The following is a 16,640-nucleotide window of genomic DNA, read 5'->3' as shown; positions in this document are numbered from 1 at the left end:
TGGGGAAAAGAAAGGATCTCCTGGGACAGATGTTTCCCTCTTCTATCCCTGCACCACATCTGCAATCCCACGTGACTCGGCACCCATCAGGGCTTACTGATGTGAGCTATGTTGAGCATCCATTGTAAAAATGTGGCGGCATGTATAGAGCCAGGAATGGCTCAAAGCTAAAGGGTAAAACAGGCTTATATGGCCAAACATCTGCCAAACACCTGATTCTGCCTCCCCTGCAGGGGATGCTGAGCATCCCGTTGGGGTGCTTGTGCCAAGATGAGTCGCTCAGCCTTGACTGAAAGCCGTGTCCACTGTCAAAGTATAGTGAGGAGCGTAGCGAATAATGTACTGATACCAGGAACAGCTTCAAAGTGTCCAACCTTAAATGGGGGAGCCCTGGGTAATCTCCCAGCTTTGATTTGCTGCATGCTGAGTTGGTCATTCCTATGTTTCCTCTGCCAGTGGGACGAATCAGACAGATGTATCACCAAATGGCCTGGCAGGATCTATGTACATATAATGCAATCCTTGCTCAAAAGAGGCTAAAGCCAATTAAAATTCTTATAAGCTTTAGGGCTGCAAGTTAGGCAGGAGAGAGTCTAATTAAGAGAAGACTTACTAAGGAGCACCCTTAAAGGCAATTGCAGCTGACCTCATCAGTAAATCTGTGCCTGCCTGGACAGCACAAGGGAGACTTCTTGGGAACCTGTTGCTCAGCTGCTTTTCCAAGTGCACATTCACTATGTGAATTCACTTCAGTACATAAACACTGAGCACATATTTCTTGTCCCTCTGATATTTTAGGCTTTGTTTCCTTCTTTACCACTTAAGGCCTTCATTTGAAAAATGCTTTGGGGTCATTACTTTGTTTTTTATGGCAAGAGAAAAGAAAAATAACCAATTCTTGTCAACATTTCAAATAGCTTTGTGTTGAAGTGTGATAGTAGCAGGCACCAGTCACATTAAAATGATACTCTCTGTGTTCTCATTGAGGCCCTTAGTGACATGGTTTAGTGGTGTACTTGGCAGTCCTGGAGTAATGGCTGGACTTGATGCCTATTAAGCAACCTGGTGCAGTGTTTCAGCCAGGTTCAGAAAGGCACTCTGTTCCAGGAGGAATCACACCCTTCCATGCTGCCTCCAAGTGGATTTGAGCCCATAGTCCAGTCCTCTCACCCATCAGTGAGATTTGGGCAAGAGCTATGCTGGAACATACAGTGAAACGTCTTTGAAATTAATTAGCTATAAGCTAACTAACTTATAAAGGTAGCACCAAGGGCTACATACAGGTAAACCTAGACCACAGCTAAATATCAGGTGCCTCTTTCACCTACACAGAAAAGGCATTATTGCAGCAGAAAAGGGCAAACCTAGCAAGAAGACAGACATGCACAACAGTGGGAAGTCCATCTGGGATTGCCAGAAAAGGCAAGATGTGCAGAAATGAGAGGGGCTGCAACCTTTCTCCCCAGACACTGCCTTGAATTCTCAGTTCCAGCATGTCTGCGGTCACTACACCTTCACTGCTAAGTGCAGCAGTCAAACCCAAGCAGTTTCCAGATCTCTGAACTACGCACAGGCATTCTTTTTTTGGACTCAATCCTTCACTTTTAGAAATATGAACCCTGGAGTGTTTACTGAGAAAACCTCCTTTTGAGTTTGTTGCTGTTTTGGTTGCAGCTCCTCAGTTTTTTTTCTCTAGGAGATTCTGGCTCACAGATTTATTATTTTTTTACCACGGGAAGCAGGAGTCAGATTTGAAAAGTCTTTTCTTTGAATCTCTGGTATTAGCAGTCCAGATCTCTGTCTGTGGTACATAGTCCTGACATCATGACCTACACAGCTGGGTAGCTTTTTAAAAGAGAGATTTTTTCATAGCATCACATCCCAAAATGTGCTGCTGCCCACAGCCACTGCAGCCAGCCTGCAACAAAGTGATGTTATCACTGAAGTGCCACTGCCTGAGTGGTGATTTCTGGGGTCAGTGGAACAGCAATGGGCTCCATTCATGAGGAATGACACTGTGCAATGACCCTCTCAAAGGGGTGACTGGTCTGGCTCGGGCTTCACGTGCTTCTCCACTGGGATCCGCAACTCCATGAGCAGTGGGGACCCCTCTGGTCCCAGGTCAGGTGGGCTGGGTACAGGACAATGCCCCCCTTCCAGTTTTGACAAGCTTTCTCTGCATGCTACCAGCTTTGCTAGGACAGGGGCATGAGAGCTTTTCTTTCACAGAAGATACCAAACAGTGCCACCCTAAACATCAGCACTCCCTGCACCCAAAGGATATCCAGCCACATTTGTCATGTCATCTTTGTTCACCTGCTTTCCATGCTGTGAACTGGAAAGAAAAGTAGGGTACTAAATTACAGTACTGCGTGCAAAGGTAACATTGCATTAATGCACTCTGGTGGCAGAGGGAGCCTTTATGGATGCATTCATCAGTGACACAGATTAGTTGGAAATCTCATTTCCACATGTGTTTGCCTCTTGCCATGCACCCTGGTCTCCTTATTTCCTTGTTGCCTCCTATTAGTCCCATTTCACTTGCCTTGAGCCTTGACCTTCCTCCACTAAGCACTTCGGGCAGCATGCCTGTACGAGTCATGGTATACAGAAGTGAACTTGGTCTCTGCTGTGTGCTCTTGTAAGCCTGAGGGTCACCCATGACACAGTGTGCCTGGGAGCAGCCAGTGTGTGAGGGATGGGGGCCTTTTTCTGCTTTCAGACATTGAGAGATGGAAGTCATTAGATGTCTCTTCACATTAGTCATTAGTCCTCTCTTCTGCCTGCCCCCAACATTGTATTGCAGAGTCCTAAAAGTAAAGTGAGTATCACATAGTAAATTGGTAGTAGGTACACTTCAACGTAGCCTGACAATTGACCTTGAGTGTGTGAAGTCAGAGTTAAAACACCCCGCAGCAATGAAAAGACACTGCAGGCTATGAATCATGGAGGAGTCAACCTCCCGAAGGGGAGGAGGGGTGCTGACACATCCGTGCTGCCCCCTCCTTCCCTCCTGTCCTCACAGAAACATTCAAAGCTAAACAAAATGCCTTGTGGACAGATGTTTTATCTAGAGTTAGCATCTGTTCCCACCTAATGACTTTAAATCCTCTGCACACTACTGGTGTGAGATGTTTCCTGCTCCACAGCAGGTAAACAGCCTCACCAGTTTCAGTGAGCTACTCTATGCCCACTGCTCCTCTGTGCATCTGTGTCATCCTTCAGACACTGGTGAACTCACCATGAACAAACCCCATGCTGGCACCTCAAGTAACATGAGGTCCTTCCTCTCCCACAGCAGCTTGCAGCAAGAGGCTGCAGCAGCATCAGGGGGAGAGCATCCCCAGGAAACCACATGCGAACACTAAAACCTCAGTCTGTGGTGGGGCAGATTAAAGAAGAAGTGTGGCATACTCTTCATTTGGGTAGACACCGGTGGTAAAAATCTTGCTGTTATTTGGCTTTCAGTGCCCACGTTGTTACTCCCAATGTCACCCAAATCCAGGAAATAAATTCCCTAAACAGAATGACAGGTTAGAAAGCCAACATTACTTTATTACAGTACGGGTTCATGGGGGATTGCACAGCCTATAACACAGGCCAAAGAAGAGACAGTTTACAGCTTATATACCACTATTATATATATACATTATAATTCCGTGAAGCACCCAGCCAATTCTCGTTACCCATCACATATGGTAATTTGGGTAGCTAAGGTGCGGTGCAGGCGCTGAGAATTTGGGTAGTGGTCTCTGGGGGTTGTGGTGGTCATCTGGGGAGAAATAACCCTGCTCATTTTACTGTTTCATGGAAATCCGTTAGTTTAGGACATTGGAAACCATGTTTAGTCTTGCCAATTAATTAAATGTTCTTGTTTGGGTTCATTTACAACCCCGAGAGGCTCCTTGAGCCGTTTTCTTTTGCAGCTGTTCACCCATTTCTCAGGCCTTGTCGACAGGAGGAAGGCCCACACTGAACATGAGCCAGCCTCAGTGTGTGCTCACATCCCAGAAAGCCAACCGTATCCTGGGCTGCATCAAGAGGAGCGTGACCAGCAGGTTGAAGGAGGTGATCCTGCCCCTCTACTCTGCTCTCGTGAGACCTCACCTGGAGTATTGTGTGCAGTTCTGGTGTCCTCAACATAAAAAGGACATGGAACTGTTGGAACAAGTCCAGAGGAGGGCCACGAGGATGATCAGGGGACTGGAGCACCTCCTGTATGAAGACAGGCTGAGAAAGTTGGGGCTGTTCAGTCTGGAGAAGAGAAGGCTGCGTGGAGACCTCATAGCAGCCTTCCAGTATCTGAAGGGGGCCTATAGGGATGCTGTGGAGGGACTCTTCATTAGGGACTGTAGTGATAGGACAAGGGGCAACGGGTTCAAACTTAATCAGGGGAGATTCAGGCTGGATATAAGAAAGAAGTCCTCTACTGCGTGAGTGTGAGGCACTGGGATGAGCTGCCCAAGGAAGCTGTGAATGTTCTATCCCTGACAGTGTTCAAAGCCAGGTTTGACAGAGCCTTGGGTGACATGGTCTAGGGTGAGGCATTGGAACTAGATGATCTTAAAACTTAAGGTCATCAATTAGATGGTCTTAAGACCCTAATCATTCTATGACGTGAAAAAAGACATCTGGTCTTTTTGTTGCATGTTTTTCTTTTCATGAGAATCCTTGCAGCCTTGTCCATGGCTATGTATGTATGCACCATGAAACACTTGTTCAATTCGGCATCAGCAGCCAGATGAACCTTATTAGCTAGCTCGTGAATCTGCTCCTCCCTAGGACCGGTGCCATCTTTTACTCAGGTTCCACAGGCTTCCAAAACCAGACGTCTTTCAAATCTGCTTCTCCCGCACAGCGTTTGTCCCCTCACTCCCTCAGGCAGCCGGCGGGAGGGGTGCCTGCCGCCCTCCGGGGACAGCCGTCTAGAAAGGCGCAGGCACGGTGGGCAGAGGCCTGCTCCTCTCGTCCACCGAGCGCGGACCCCCAGACGCCGCCAGCCACCATCCCTGCTCCCCCTCCAGCAACACCAGCACAGCCATTGGGGCTCCCCGTGAGGAGGCCCCTCAGCGGGGCGGGGCCGTCCGCGGCCGCCATTGGCTGTCGCTATGCAGGGCCGGCGGCCGCCCGCCCTCCCCCGTTCCTCCGCCGCGGTGCGGGGCGCAGCCGGCGGCGCGGGAGCTCTATGGAGGCAGCGGTAGCAGCAACAGATGCGGGACAGCCCGGCCTCCCCTAGCCGCTTCCCGGCCGCGCTGCGCGGGGTCCGCCGACCCTAGCGCGCCGCGGGCGAGATGGCCGGGTCCCGGCGGCCGGCCGGCGGCGAGGCGGGCACGGCGGGCTGCGGGCAGGCCATCGTCTGGCGCAACGTGGTGCTGATGGGGCTGCTGCACCTGGGCGCCGTCTACGCGCTCAGCCTGGTGCCGCGGGCGCAGCTCCTCACCCTCCTCTGGGGTGAGTGCGGGGACGGACAGAGGCTGCGCCGCGCCACAGGTTGGGGGGGAGCGGACGAATGGAACCCCAGTGCGGCCCCGGCCGGGTCCGGGTGATGGGGGGGGATGTGTGGGGGACAAGCCGCGGCTTGTTCTCTGTGTCTTCACCTCCGTGCGTTGGTGCGCTCGTTCCGCGGCGTTCGGCGTGGCGGGGCGCGGACACACCCCGCGGCCTCCGCCGCTTTTGTTCCCGTACCCCCCACGGCCGCTGCCGGGATGCCATTGCCAGCGCCGCGCCGGGCCCGCGGTTGCTGTAGAAACGGGAGGCACTCTCCTTCCGGTTATAGTGAGCGGTTTGTGGTGGTTCTGGTTGTTAGTGGGATGTCGTTTCGGGTTTTTTAACTATAGAGATAAGCAGCCGATATTAGGTTTAAGGTCTGACAGAGAACGGCGTTTGTCTTCCATTTGCTGCTGCTTCTTGTTACTTTATGAACACCCACATCTCTCTGCTCCAGTCGCGAGCAGAAAATCACCCCATCCTTCTGTCTCTTGGGGAAGGTGAGGAATGCATCTCATTAGGTCAGATTTAAAAGGCCGTGTACTTTCTTCTGTAACACACTGGTAAGGAGAAAATAAAGCTAGCTGTGCTCTTCCTGCTAGCTGAGGATTTGGTCTGGAAAAGAGAATATGAAGTACAGTGTCTTTACTTCCATCCTACAGTGAGGTCCTCCTTTCTCCCCAGAAGAATGATGCTGGGAGAAGAGCTACATAGAAGCACTGCAGTACCATGCAAGGTTTCTCAGGGTTTGTGAGGCTAATAGATGATGGATGTCAGCATCATCCTTTGCTGGGCAGAACTGCATATTGGGTCGTGTGCACGAGGGTGGCCAAGAGGATAACAGATTAAATACTGCTTCCATCTGGTGAAATTCCTTGGGTGAAAGACCCACTTTGGGGAGCTTTTGAGTGGATGGAGAATGTAATGATCTGGGACTCTTCTATGCAAAATGAGGAAAGAAGGGTCTCTGCTGCCAGGAACTCACAGACAGGGAATTCAGGTTGTTAAGGTGCCATCAAGTAGTTTTGACATAAAAATCAAAAAGCCCCAGCCAAATGCATTAGAAATCAGGTTTATTTCTTCTGTTTGAGGAATTCCTGAATCTCTTTTTCAGTGGTTCAGCTTTTGATACTCTGTCTTAAACCCTTAAGACACAGACACCATTGCTATTTGCAGCTGGAAAATGAACCCTTCTGTCAATTACCATCCTCTGACAAGTTCTTAATTGGGAAACTGTTTCTGGGTCCCTTGTGGGGACCTGGTTTTTGACTGGCTGCCTGGTTTGTACTGTTACCTGGCTCACTCACAACCAGAAAAGATTGGGGGTGGGGGGTGGGGGGTGGCTGTGTTTTGCTTTAGTTTCCTTCTGTGAATGCTACGCCTCTCCCCTCCCTATTCCTGGTTGTGTTCAGGCTGATTTCATTGTTTACCTTGGCCATAGCTTGATGGCTGGGGAGACCAGGAGAGCCTGCGGGAGCTGCGTGGCCAGAACACGCAGCCTGTGGGCTGCTTTCAGCCTTTCAGGACTCATAGCGTGTGGGGAGGTGAGCTTTCTTTTCATCTGTTTTTGCCTTTCCAAGAAGACGAGATGAAATAATGTCTGATTTCACTGTGTCTTAATTACAAGACTCACTCAGGCTGGAGCCAAAGGATTGTATTACCAATTCAGCCCTCCGTCCTCCAAGGTAGTTTTTCCTAGTTGAAGTTAAACAGATGCTAAATAATAAACAGGTCTCAGCGACTTTGCAACTTAATGCCTTTCTTTCTGAAAGTGAGAGCCTCCCATTTCTCAACATCATTATTTTTAACAGCCACCCTCAAGCAGACCACAAAGTTTTTACGCGGGTTTGACTGGTGGTATTTATAGGGGCTCTGCAGCATGGAGGGAGTGCACTGCCTCCAGCCTGCAGGACACTGCGTTCCCTTCTTGCAGCTGGATGCTGTGAGGTCTGTCTCCATCCCAGGTCAAGGTGAAAGCACAGGATCTCCTGCAGAACATGTCAGACAAAAGTAGCTTGCTGTCATGCTGTAGACCTGTGTCCAAGGTCACTCTGAGGGACTCTCACAGGATAGATAAAACCAGGGTTGCTGTTTAAGTTAAACCCACCTCACTGCACTCTGGAAGGAGCCAACCAGCAATGTGTCAGAAGGAAGAAGTGTCAATCACACACGTCCCAGTTCTGAACATCTTCCCTGTGCACACCGGCTGTGAAGCTGCCAGCCAGACTTGGGAGCAGGGCACGGAGAGGTTGGGTAATGCTGGAGTGTCAGGTAAGTGCAGAGATGAGCGTATGCTGAAGGGTGTAGATGGAAGAGCTGCAGCCCTGGTTGCATCCATCCGTAGTTTTCTCTTCCTGAGCTTGCCTGTGACCTGGGAGGGGAGCTTCCCAGTGATCTTGGGCAAGCCCTTGCTTTGCTCTGTGCAGTGCTCCCCACCACTGCTCCTCCATGGGGAAGCTGCAGGAAGAAGTGTGCAAAGTGGTTTGCAGGTGCTCAGTATGACCTCAGGAATGCAGCTTCCCGTGACTCACCGTTGCCCATTTGGCTTTTTATTTTCTCCTCCCCTAAGGCATCTAAGTCTTTGAGTTCTCAGCTGTGGGGCTCGAGTAGACCTGGTGCTTCCCTTTCTCTGTGCAGGGTTTACTTTCCTTCTTCCCACCCCTGAAGGCAGTTGGTAATCCCCAGTTCACCACTGCTTGCTAAATGGAGCTGAAATGCCACTGTGCCACCTAGAAAACAGCTGTTCAAGCCAAACTGCCTGCTCAGCAGGGCTCATTTCCATTGGTAATTTATTGACATTCATCCAGCTGTATATAATAGACAATGAAAAAATGCTGCCAAGCAAAGGCTCGGCTGGCTGTTTACTCAGAATTAGCTGTGCTTCCCTGTTCCCATAGTCTCCTGCACTAATGCCTTGAAGCCTGTGTAAAAGCTTCCTGCACCTCACATGGAGCCAGAGTTGCACAAGGGATCCCAAGCAGTGTTCTGGGTGGTGCAGCCACCTCACCCAAGGGGTACTCGGAATTGTCTTTCAAGTGATGTACAGATGAACTGATTAAAACATAGGCTTTCAGGGCCTTCACAGTGCCTCTGGAATTTGGTTTCAGTCCAAGCTGAGCAAAACAAATAAAATTGCTCATGTCAAAATTTTCCACAAGCTGGGAACTGCCTTGACCCAAAAGGCAGCAGATTATATGCGCAAGGCATCAAGCAGCTCTGGGCTGTGCCATGGGACAGCCATGTAGCTATCCTGGCAAATCCCACTGTCACTGCGTATTTGTAATGTCCCCTGCTCTGCGAGCCTGACCATGCCCACTGGGAGCTCTCTCTTTGCCAACCTGATGTGGTTGGGGACAGCAGCATGTGGAGAAGACCCTGTTGCCTTCCTCTTTCCTTCCTGATCCAGAGCCAGGCAGCTTATGTTAACTGGTCCTTCCTTCCTCTTGGTGTTTTGCTGTCTGTGTCTGTGCTGTTTCATAGCTGACAGCTGCTGCTCGGGGGAATCCCTGCACTCTGGGTTTCCAGGCTTGGAAAGGGGTGGGAGCTGTTGAGGAAATGTACCTTTTTCACCAGCCATCCTGCAAAGCCCAGGCATGGTGCAACCCCAGGTAGCTGGCACATGGACCTTCCCCTTCATGTCTCTCTGTCCATTTGCTTGTGCAGGACTTTGGGCTCCTGATGCTTAGCACCCACTGTAGAGAGGTATGAAGGGGAGGGGTGACCATTCCTGGCAGACTCACATCAGGACCTGAAGCAAGGTGGGAGCACCTCACTGTCAGTGGGGCCAGAAATCAGGGATGGCATGATGGGTCATCTTGCAGCTTCCCCAGGAATGAACTTGTGCACAGGGGTCCTTGTGGCCAGCTGGGGCTGTGGATGTGTCTTTGGTTTGCCGGTGGCCTCTTTTGGACTAGACATGCTGAACTTCCTTCCACAGGCCACTTGTTAGGAACCTGTGCACAGCTTTTCCCCTAAGTTTGTAATGTGCCATTAAATTATGCTTTTTGACCAGGATCCTCTTTGTTCCATCCAGCGCCGTCCTCTTGCAGTCCCAGCAAGGCTGTCTGTTTGGGTTAGGAAAGCAAAGCAAAAAACCTCTGAGATCTCTGTACAGAGAAAATTACCAGCATGTTTCACTGTGGGGCCCAATGGTTCTGCTGCTAACAGTTTCTTTTGATGGGCTCATGGTAGCTTTGTCTTAAAGACACCATTCTGGGGGAATACATGATGTGTAAGGGGCTCAGATTTTGCTGGAAAAAGGTCCTTTTTAGCCTTCACAGGGGGCTTGTGAGGAAGCAGTGGGAGTAGTTAAGTGCATTATAGGAAACATGAAAAACCTGCAAAAGATTAAGCTGTTTACCTGCTTAAAAACCTTTCCTTTTAGGTTGTTGAGCATTACTAGTACTAGCAACTTTAAACACTGGTATAGGCATGGCCATCCAGAAACCCTGCATCATTCAGACATGTCTTGCAGAGCTGCCTGATAGCCGAGCGGATGTTGGTTCACACATGGGTGCACCTTGCCAGAGTCTGGGATAGGAGAGGAGGATGGATGGCCTTGCTCTAATGGTGCTCATATGGGAGGGGAGGCTTGTTTCTGTTGTTTTAGCATCATTTAGGAGACATTTTAGTGCTCTTGACAATGCCAGATTGATCATGTTCCGCTGTGGTGGGCCCTGTGCCATGCTTACCCGCAGCTTTCCCCTGTGCTTGAGCTGAGATTGCAGACGGAGCGGCGGTGCTGACCAGCTGCACGCCTGCCAAAATGCAAGCTGCTCCCAGGCTCCGGTCTGGATCCAATCCTGCTGCCTGGATGGATCCTGGGGAGATTAAAGCAATTGTGGTTTTAGCACTTTGGATTACTGTGGTGCCTGGAGGGTGCCACGGAGATCATCACCTCTTTCTCAGCCCTTCTGGTATGTTAGGAGGCACATGTTGCTGTTGTGCACTGCAGATGCAAGTTCTATTGGTCTTGCACATTTCTTGCGTATTCTGGAGTGCCACCTACAGGCTTTTTGGTTATTAACTGGGTTTAGTCATTACCCATTTCTTTGTACAGCATTAGGAGCTCTGCACAGGTGGCTGTAAACAAAAACATCCTAGCTTCAAGGAAGTTCCACTCAGTATCTCTGTAGATGAAGGGGAGTGGAAATATGTCTCTGTTTCACAGACCTGAAATGGAGGCCTTTGATTAAAACTTCTATTACGGTTGCACTTCCTTCTGCTGCTGTGGCAGGAGCATCCCCCAGGCTCTGCAAAATGGTTATGCACAAGTCATTCTGTAGGCAAGGTTTTGGGTCTGGAAACAACTAGCAAATGCTTTTCCTCCGAGGTACCTCTGTAGAGGTGCCTGTGACCACCTTAGTGGGTGGGGGCTCAATGAACAGGAGGGCCTTACCTCACCTTATTCCCAGGAGCTGTCTGCTGGCTCATAGTGCCAGCAGGGAGCAGCGCTGGGAGGTTTCTGTGGCATACAGCAAGTCAGCCTTGTTTTCTATCAGACCCCAGCTCTCCAGTGCTTTCAGCAGTTCAGGACAGCAGCTGGTCCACTAGATGAGCTGAGAAGAGGTGGACCTTCAGAATAAGAATAGCATCCATCCATCCATCCATATATATATATATATATATATATATATATATATATATGAGGTGTATACCAGCACTGGGGAATAGCCCTGCTTATCTCCAGAGCTAGTTTGGACTACCTTTTCCTCCCCTAGCCCACTGGAAAACATGGTTTTACAGCTGTCTCTCTTAATCAAGTTCTTGGTTTGTTCCTTCCCCCCTAGCATCAAGAGCTGAACTTCCATCATCTGTGACAGGAACGGTGTCTTTTCCCAAATGGTACTTCTTTCCTTAGAAGTGACAAGTGTCCTGGGGGTGGCTGTAACATGCTGTTCCCTAGGCTTTTGCATCTGGGAACAGTCTGGGCAATGTGTCCACTGTAGAGCAGAACATGCTCTCCACCTAGCAGTGCACAAGACATGAGAGTGGTCCTGGGCCTGTTCCAGATCTCACCCTTAGATGCTGTACTGTAGAGAACACTCACACCCACCAGGTGTTTTCCTTTCCCCAGTGTTCTTGTTTTAACTATTGCTGGAAGTGATTCCTTAAGGTTTTGTCTGTGAAGTTCACGATGTTCAGCTTTAAGTAGGTATTTTTGTTCCCCGTCTTAATTTCATCCCCAGTGCGTTGGTGGCGCTCTGTCTTGTCTCCCTCTGTTTCCCATGCTGTATGTCACGTGGTCACTGTGAACATGATAAAGAAATGGGGAAAAAAATCTCTGTGGGCACAGAGCTTGCACGGATGTATGTGATGGCCCTTTGGTCCTGTTGTTCTCAGAAGGTGGGTTCAAGGCAATCCTAACCGCTTCTTGCAGTTGGGCAGCGTGAATGGGTGAGTAGCGAAGCTGTTGGTGTTTAGACAGTGGGATGCTCACTGACACAATGCACTGCTGGGCCCTTGGCTGCTCTGAGTCATGCTCCAGAAAAACTAGAAGAACCTCAAATGTATTCTCCCTTTGACCTGTGTGATGCGGACAGAGATGAGAGCTGGATCCAGTAAAGGTAATAATCCCTGCCTCTATACCTGCTGAACTGGACAGCAGACTGCTCCCTGGCATTGAGGGGGGTTGGGAGAAGCACCCCCCCTGAAGCAGCCCCATGAAGGAAAGAGCAGGGGAGGTTTGTTGGTATCCCCAGCCTGTGTCATATACAGAAGCCCAGCCAAGGGCTGCAGAAGTGTGAGATGCCTCTTCTAGCCCTAGCCCACTAGCTCCCCAGGCAGGCTCTGGTGAGGCAACAGAGATTTGTGGCTCTAGCTTGTTGTCTTTGGCTACAAAAGACAAAGGAAGTGGAGGTGGGGAAGGCAGTACACAGGCTCTGAGGAGTTTCCATGCTTGAGTCTCTTCAAGTAGAGAGAATGCATTGGTCAGAATTGTGTTGGCATCAGAGAAAGTCTCAAGGGTCTGGGAGCAGATAAGATGCTTCTTCTCCAGGAGATGCCATCAGGCAGAACAGTGGGAGCCATTCAGACCTACTTGTCTGGGATTGCTGCAACTGTTGTCGAGGAGGCAAAAGCTTTGCTCTCTCCCTTGGGAGAGCTGGGTTGGAAAATGTCGGCTTGCCAACCAGAATGTATGCATCCTCCGTGCTGCTGCTCCGCCTTCCCTCCCTGCAATTACAGTTGCACTTGTAATTAACACTGATGTTATAATTGAAGCCAAGCAATTTCTTGCAATCAGATTTTATTTTTACCATCTAGGCTAACAATAAAATATGCTGCCCCACCAGAGAGCTGCAACATTAACAATTACTGTGCTAAGTTAAGCAAGGCTGATATGAAAAAGAGGGGAGGGTTGTTTGTCAGATGCTGTCATCAGGAATCCTGCACGCCATCGCTCTTGTGCAGGGACCTCAGCACCAGGAGGATGGGGATTTCTGGAGGGAGTCTGAAATTAGAATCTTTCTCAACCCATTTTTGGCCACTGGCTTCTCAGATGATGTTCTGAGTGGCTTAGAATAAAATAACCTGGCCTTGGCAAATGGAGGAACTCTTCTTAATTGGACTCTGTTCTTTGTCTGGTTCTTTGGCTCTGTTCTTTGAGTTTGTGTTTTTGAGTGCTTCATGTCTTCCTCAACTAGGCCTCACTGTAGTGCCTTCTGTGCCTGTGAGATCCTGCTGTTACTGGAAGGGGTTGCAGTTTGGCTGCTCCTACCCTGCCTTTTGCATCTGGAGTGGTGCACAGGATGATTCCTATCATTCCCACATAGCTGGATCTGTGAAGGGACTTCTGCCCAGACCTTAGGTGGCATTTCAGAAGAAAGGGAGAAGGCATCTGGAAGGGGTTTGTGCTGCTCTAACCAGCAGTTGCTGCAGTCCAGGGGTGGGGTGTACAGACAAGCTCCCTGTGTCCTTCTGGACATGCAAGAGGTTGGAGAGAAGCTGGAGGCCAGAGTGAGACAAGGTGTTTGTGAGGCTTACTGCATGTTCTTTATAAATGGAGTGGGAGGAGTTGATGCAGAAGGATGCAGCTCATGTAGCGAAGTGCTTGGGCTGAGCAGCAAAAGCAGGTCCTGATGGGAAAGAACTGGAAATGGATTATCTGAGCTCTGGCAGCACATGAGGTGGAGGGAGAGAAGTCCTGAGCTCCTGCTTGGTGCCTGTTGCTCCCTTTGGGTGATCCTTCAGGCAAGGCCATTACCATGGCACTAGAGAAGGGTATGGGTTCTGGGTGACAGCACATACATTGGAAATGGCAGCATGTCTGAAAATGTCAGAAACTCAGTATTTTATGGGGGATTGAGGGTATAAGAAAGGGGTTTGCCTTTTAATAATTCTTTTGGCCAGTAGTTAACCGTGAGGTTATAACTTATTTCCAGAATACATTTGGCTGTTGGTGTGGAAAATAGGACCTTTATGGTCAACTGAAGCAATGAGTTGTAATGGTGGTCGTAGATGACAATTTTCACTCTTAGCTGCTCCTTCCCTCCCTTGGTGTACTCGGTTGGACTCGGCTGCGGTGAGGCAGAAATACAAGTGCAGTCAGACGTCCTTGAAGGAGCCATAGCAAGGCTCTTCTTGTTTTCCGCTGCATTTGGCTCCTGTCTTTGATGCAGAGGGGTAGACTTGTGTGCTTGAGTTGGCTGAAAACTGCCTGGCCACTATTCAGCAGGCAGATGAAAGCTGGCCTCCTTATGCAGTGTATACACAGATGGTGGTGGGAAAGTAGGTGACATGAAAAACATCTTGCTGAGTAGCTGAAGGTAGAGACTCGGTGTGTGGGCCTTCTCCCTGTGCTAGAGCTCTCTGCAGGACCAGAGCTGGGCTGGAGGGGCACAGGGACCAGTCATTCATCTAGCACCTTCCTCTAACCTGGTGGCCCTGGGTAACTGACCTGCCTGCTACATGTTCTGCTGGATGCAAGAGGCTTGTGCCTTCTGATTTTTATGGGGTGTAGCACTTGCAGCTCAGCTCTGAGGCTCAAATGGGAGAGGCCATTTTTTTGCAACATCCTTTTGTATGAGCTCTGGTTGGTTTTGGAAAGTGGAGGAAAAGGTTTAGGAGCTGTCAGCATACAAGTGAAGCAGGCACAAAGCATCTGGACAAGATGTAGTGATACAGATGAGCAGCTACATCATCCAGAGTCTGAAGTCTTGAGAAGTCAAAACCAGGAGAGCTCTGCTTCAGCAGCCAATGGCTGGCCTGGGAGGTTGGAGCAGGGTCTGTTCTGTGCAATGAATCCTGTTAACAGGGAGCTGGGGCAAAAGTGCTGCTGCCTCCCCAGGGAATTGCCCCTGGAGGCCTGGCAGTTTGGAAGGGGATCGCTCCCTGATAAGCCCTGCTCCTTTCCTATGCCCCATGACTAGAGATCGTAAAAGGTGGAAGCTTTCAGCTTCCTCAAATCACAAGTATGTAGTACGCCTCATCTTTTTTTCTAATAGCCCAGAATCTGCTGCTCCCTGACTCTGCTTTGAGTGGTCTTGCCAGCATGCACAGTGTGAGCAGTAGGATGGAGCCATTCCCCTGCCATCACCTAGCTTTGGCCAGTGATGGGCAGGAGTGCTAAATATCTGATCCCTCTTCCTTGAGGCAGAGCTGTGTGCTGAACGCATGGCTCTTGAGCGCCATGCTAACGGCACTATTTCTTTGCTTTGTCCTTGAAAAAAGACAAAATTGGCATTAATTCTTCCTTGGCATTTATAGAGCATTTTAAAACCACCAGAGCCCTAGCCAGATTGAGGACAGCCGTGAGGTCACTGGGAGAGAAGTGAAATCTGCCTGTGGTTTAGTGATGACGCAGGACTCAAATAAGCTGAGAGAGGCTACACATAAGTATCATCAAAAATTTCAGAGAAACCAGAGCATCTTCCGGCCTCCTCTTTTGATCTAAAAATATATATAAAATGTTCAGCATCTTAAGGCAATCTTCAGTTGCTGGGGAGTTCAGAGAATCTGTATTTTCTTCCTAGGGGAATTTTAGGATTAGATGGAATACTTGCTGTCAACCGTGATTTCCATTGCTTTATTGGCTTTATTTATGTCACATTGGCTGCAGTTGTCAATGTGAACGTTTCTGCTATTCCAACCGGAATAAAGTCTTTTGTATACTCAGCCAAAAGGGCTGGCTCTGGAGAATGTTCCTGAAAATGCGTAACAGGCATATGTATCCAAGCAGAGATGGCCTGGATTTCATGAGCTGGTGATGGCAGGGCCAAGAGGATGCAACAGATGGCTTCTCCTGGAGCTCCTCCACTGGGATACAGAGGGGCAGGAGAAGGGCCTCATCTGAACTCCTGTGTGGCTCTAAAGCTCTGCTTTCCCTCCGTCTTTGATGTGCTTCCTTTTATCTCCTTCTCTCTTGGATCAGTTTAGAGTAGTTCAGAGAATAAGCACATCTAATTATAGATGAACCTGCTTCTGGCCTGAGATTTCACACATTTGGTCTGCGCAGGAATGCAAAGCTCCCCATGAGAGCTGGCATGCACTGCACGGTGGAGGACTCGGAGAATTGGTGCTGCTGCATGTTGGTGCTTTTTATCTCTCTGTTGCTAGTTTGAATCCAGCCCAAGGTGCTTTTGATGCCAGCCTTTGATAGTTAGCAGGGCTCAGCGAGCAGTGGGTTGGCCAATTTACTCAGTCTGCTATCAGAGAAGTGTTTCCTTCCCAGAGCCAGAGCACTAATTCAGCATTTCTTCTTGGCAGCAATTTAGGGACTGAGGTGGAAAATTTCTCGCTCCCTAGCAAATGTAGTTCCAGGTCAGGAAATGAGGCTTTTTTGGTAGGATGATGCATATTAAGTGCCGTGTTACTGCTCCTCTCATCTCTCTGCTACGGAAGAAGAGATCTCCAAGGTTGTCCTGGAGGGTGACAGATCTGTACTGAAGACTTGATATCTACTATAGACCTAATAATAATGCATGTTGGACCTGGCCCTCTCACTAGTGCAGTGCATGACATCAGCTGACATTTGTAAACTAGATGTTTGGATAGACCAAGTGTTGGTTTAATTGGCGTAGGAAAGCTTTCATTTCTGAGGGCAGATATGGCATTTTAAGAAAATATATCCCAAAATTTGTATTACCTGGTTAATGATAGCAGAAAAAAGCATTGTGTTACCAGGCACCGTGAAATTGTCTGCATTTCTGGTCTGA

General features: G+C 49.3%; 1 protein-coding gene across 1 annotated transcript in view; it reads left to right on the top strand.

Annotated features, from left to right (window-relative positions):
* Nucleotides 1–5,222: 5,222 nt before the first annotated feature.
* SCD5 (stearoyl-CoA desaturase 5) overlaps nucleotides 5,223–16,640 on the top strand; it is a 33,184-nt gene continuing 21,766 nt past the window's right edge. Inside the window, exon 1 of the mRNA XM_061479567.1 lies at nucleotides 5,223–5,451. Within this exon, the coding sequence (XP_061335551.1) occupies nucleotides 5,292–5,451 (160 nt within the window). The 5' untranslated portion in view covers nucleotides 5,223–5,291. The remainder of the gene's footprint in view (nucleotides 5,452–16,640) is intronic.

The sequence above is a fragment of the Pezoporus flaviventris genome, unplaced genomic scaffold (assembly GCF_033815535.1).
Source record: "Pezoporus flaviventris isolate CSIRO_AGI_PZ_B2104156 unplaced genomic scaffold, CSIRO_AGI_Pfla_v1 ptg000002l, whole genome shotgun sequence".
NCBI lineage: Eukaryota > Metazoa > Chordata > Aves > Psittaciformes > Psittacidae > Pezoporus > Pezoporus flaviventris.
The sequence above is the reverse complement of the archived record's forward strand: the minus strand, read 5'-3'. Positions and strand labels throughout refer to the sequence as shown.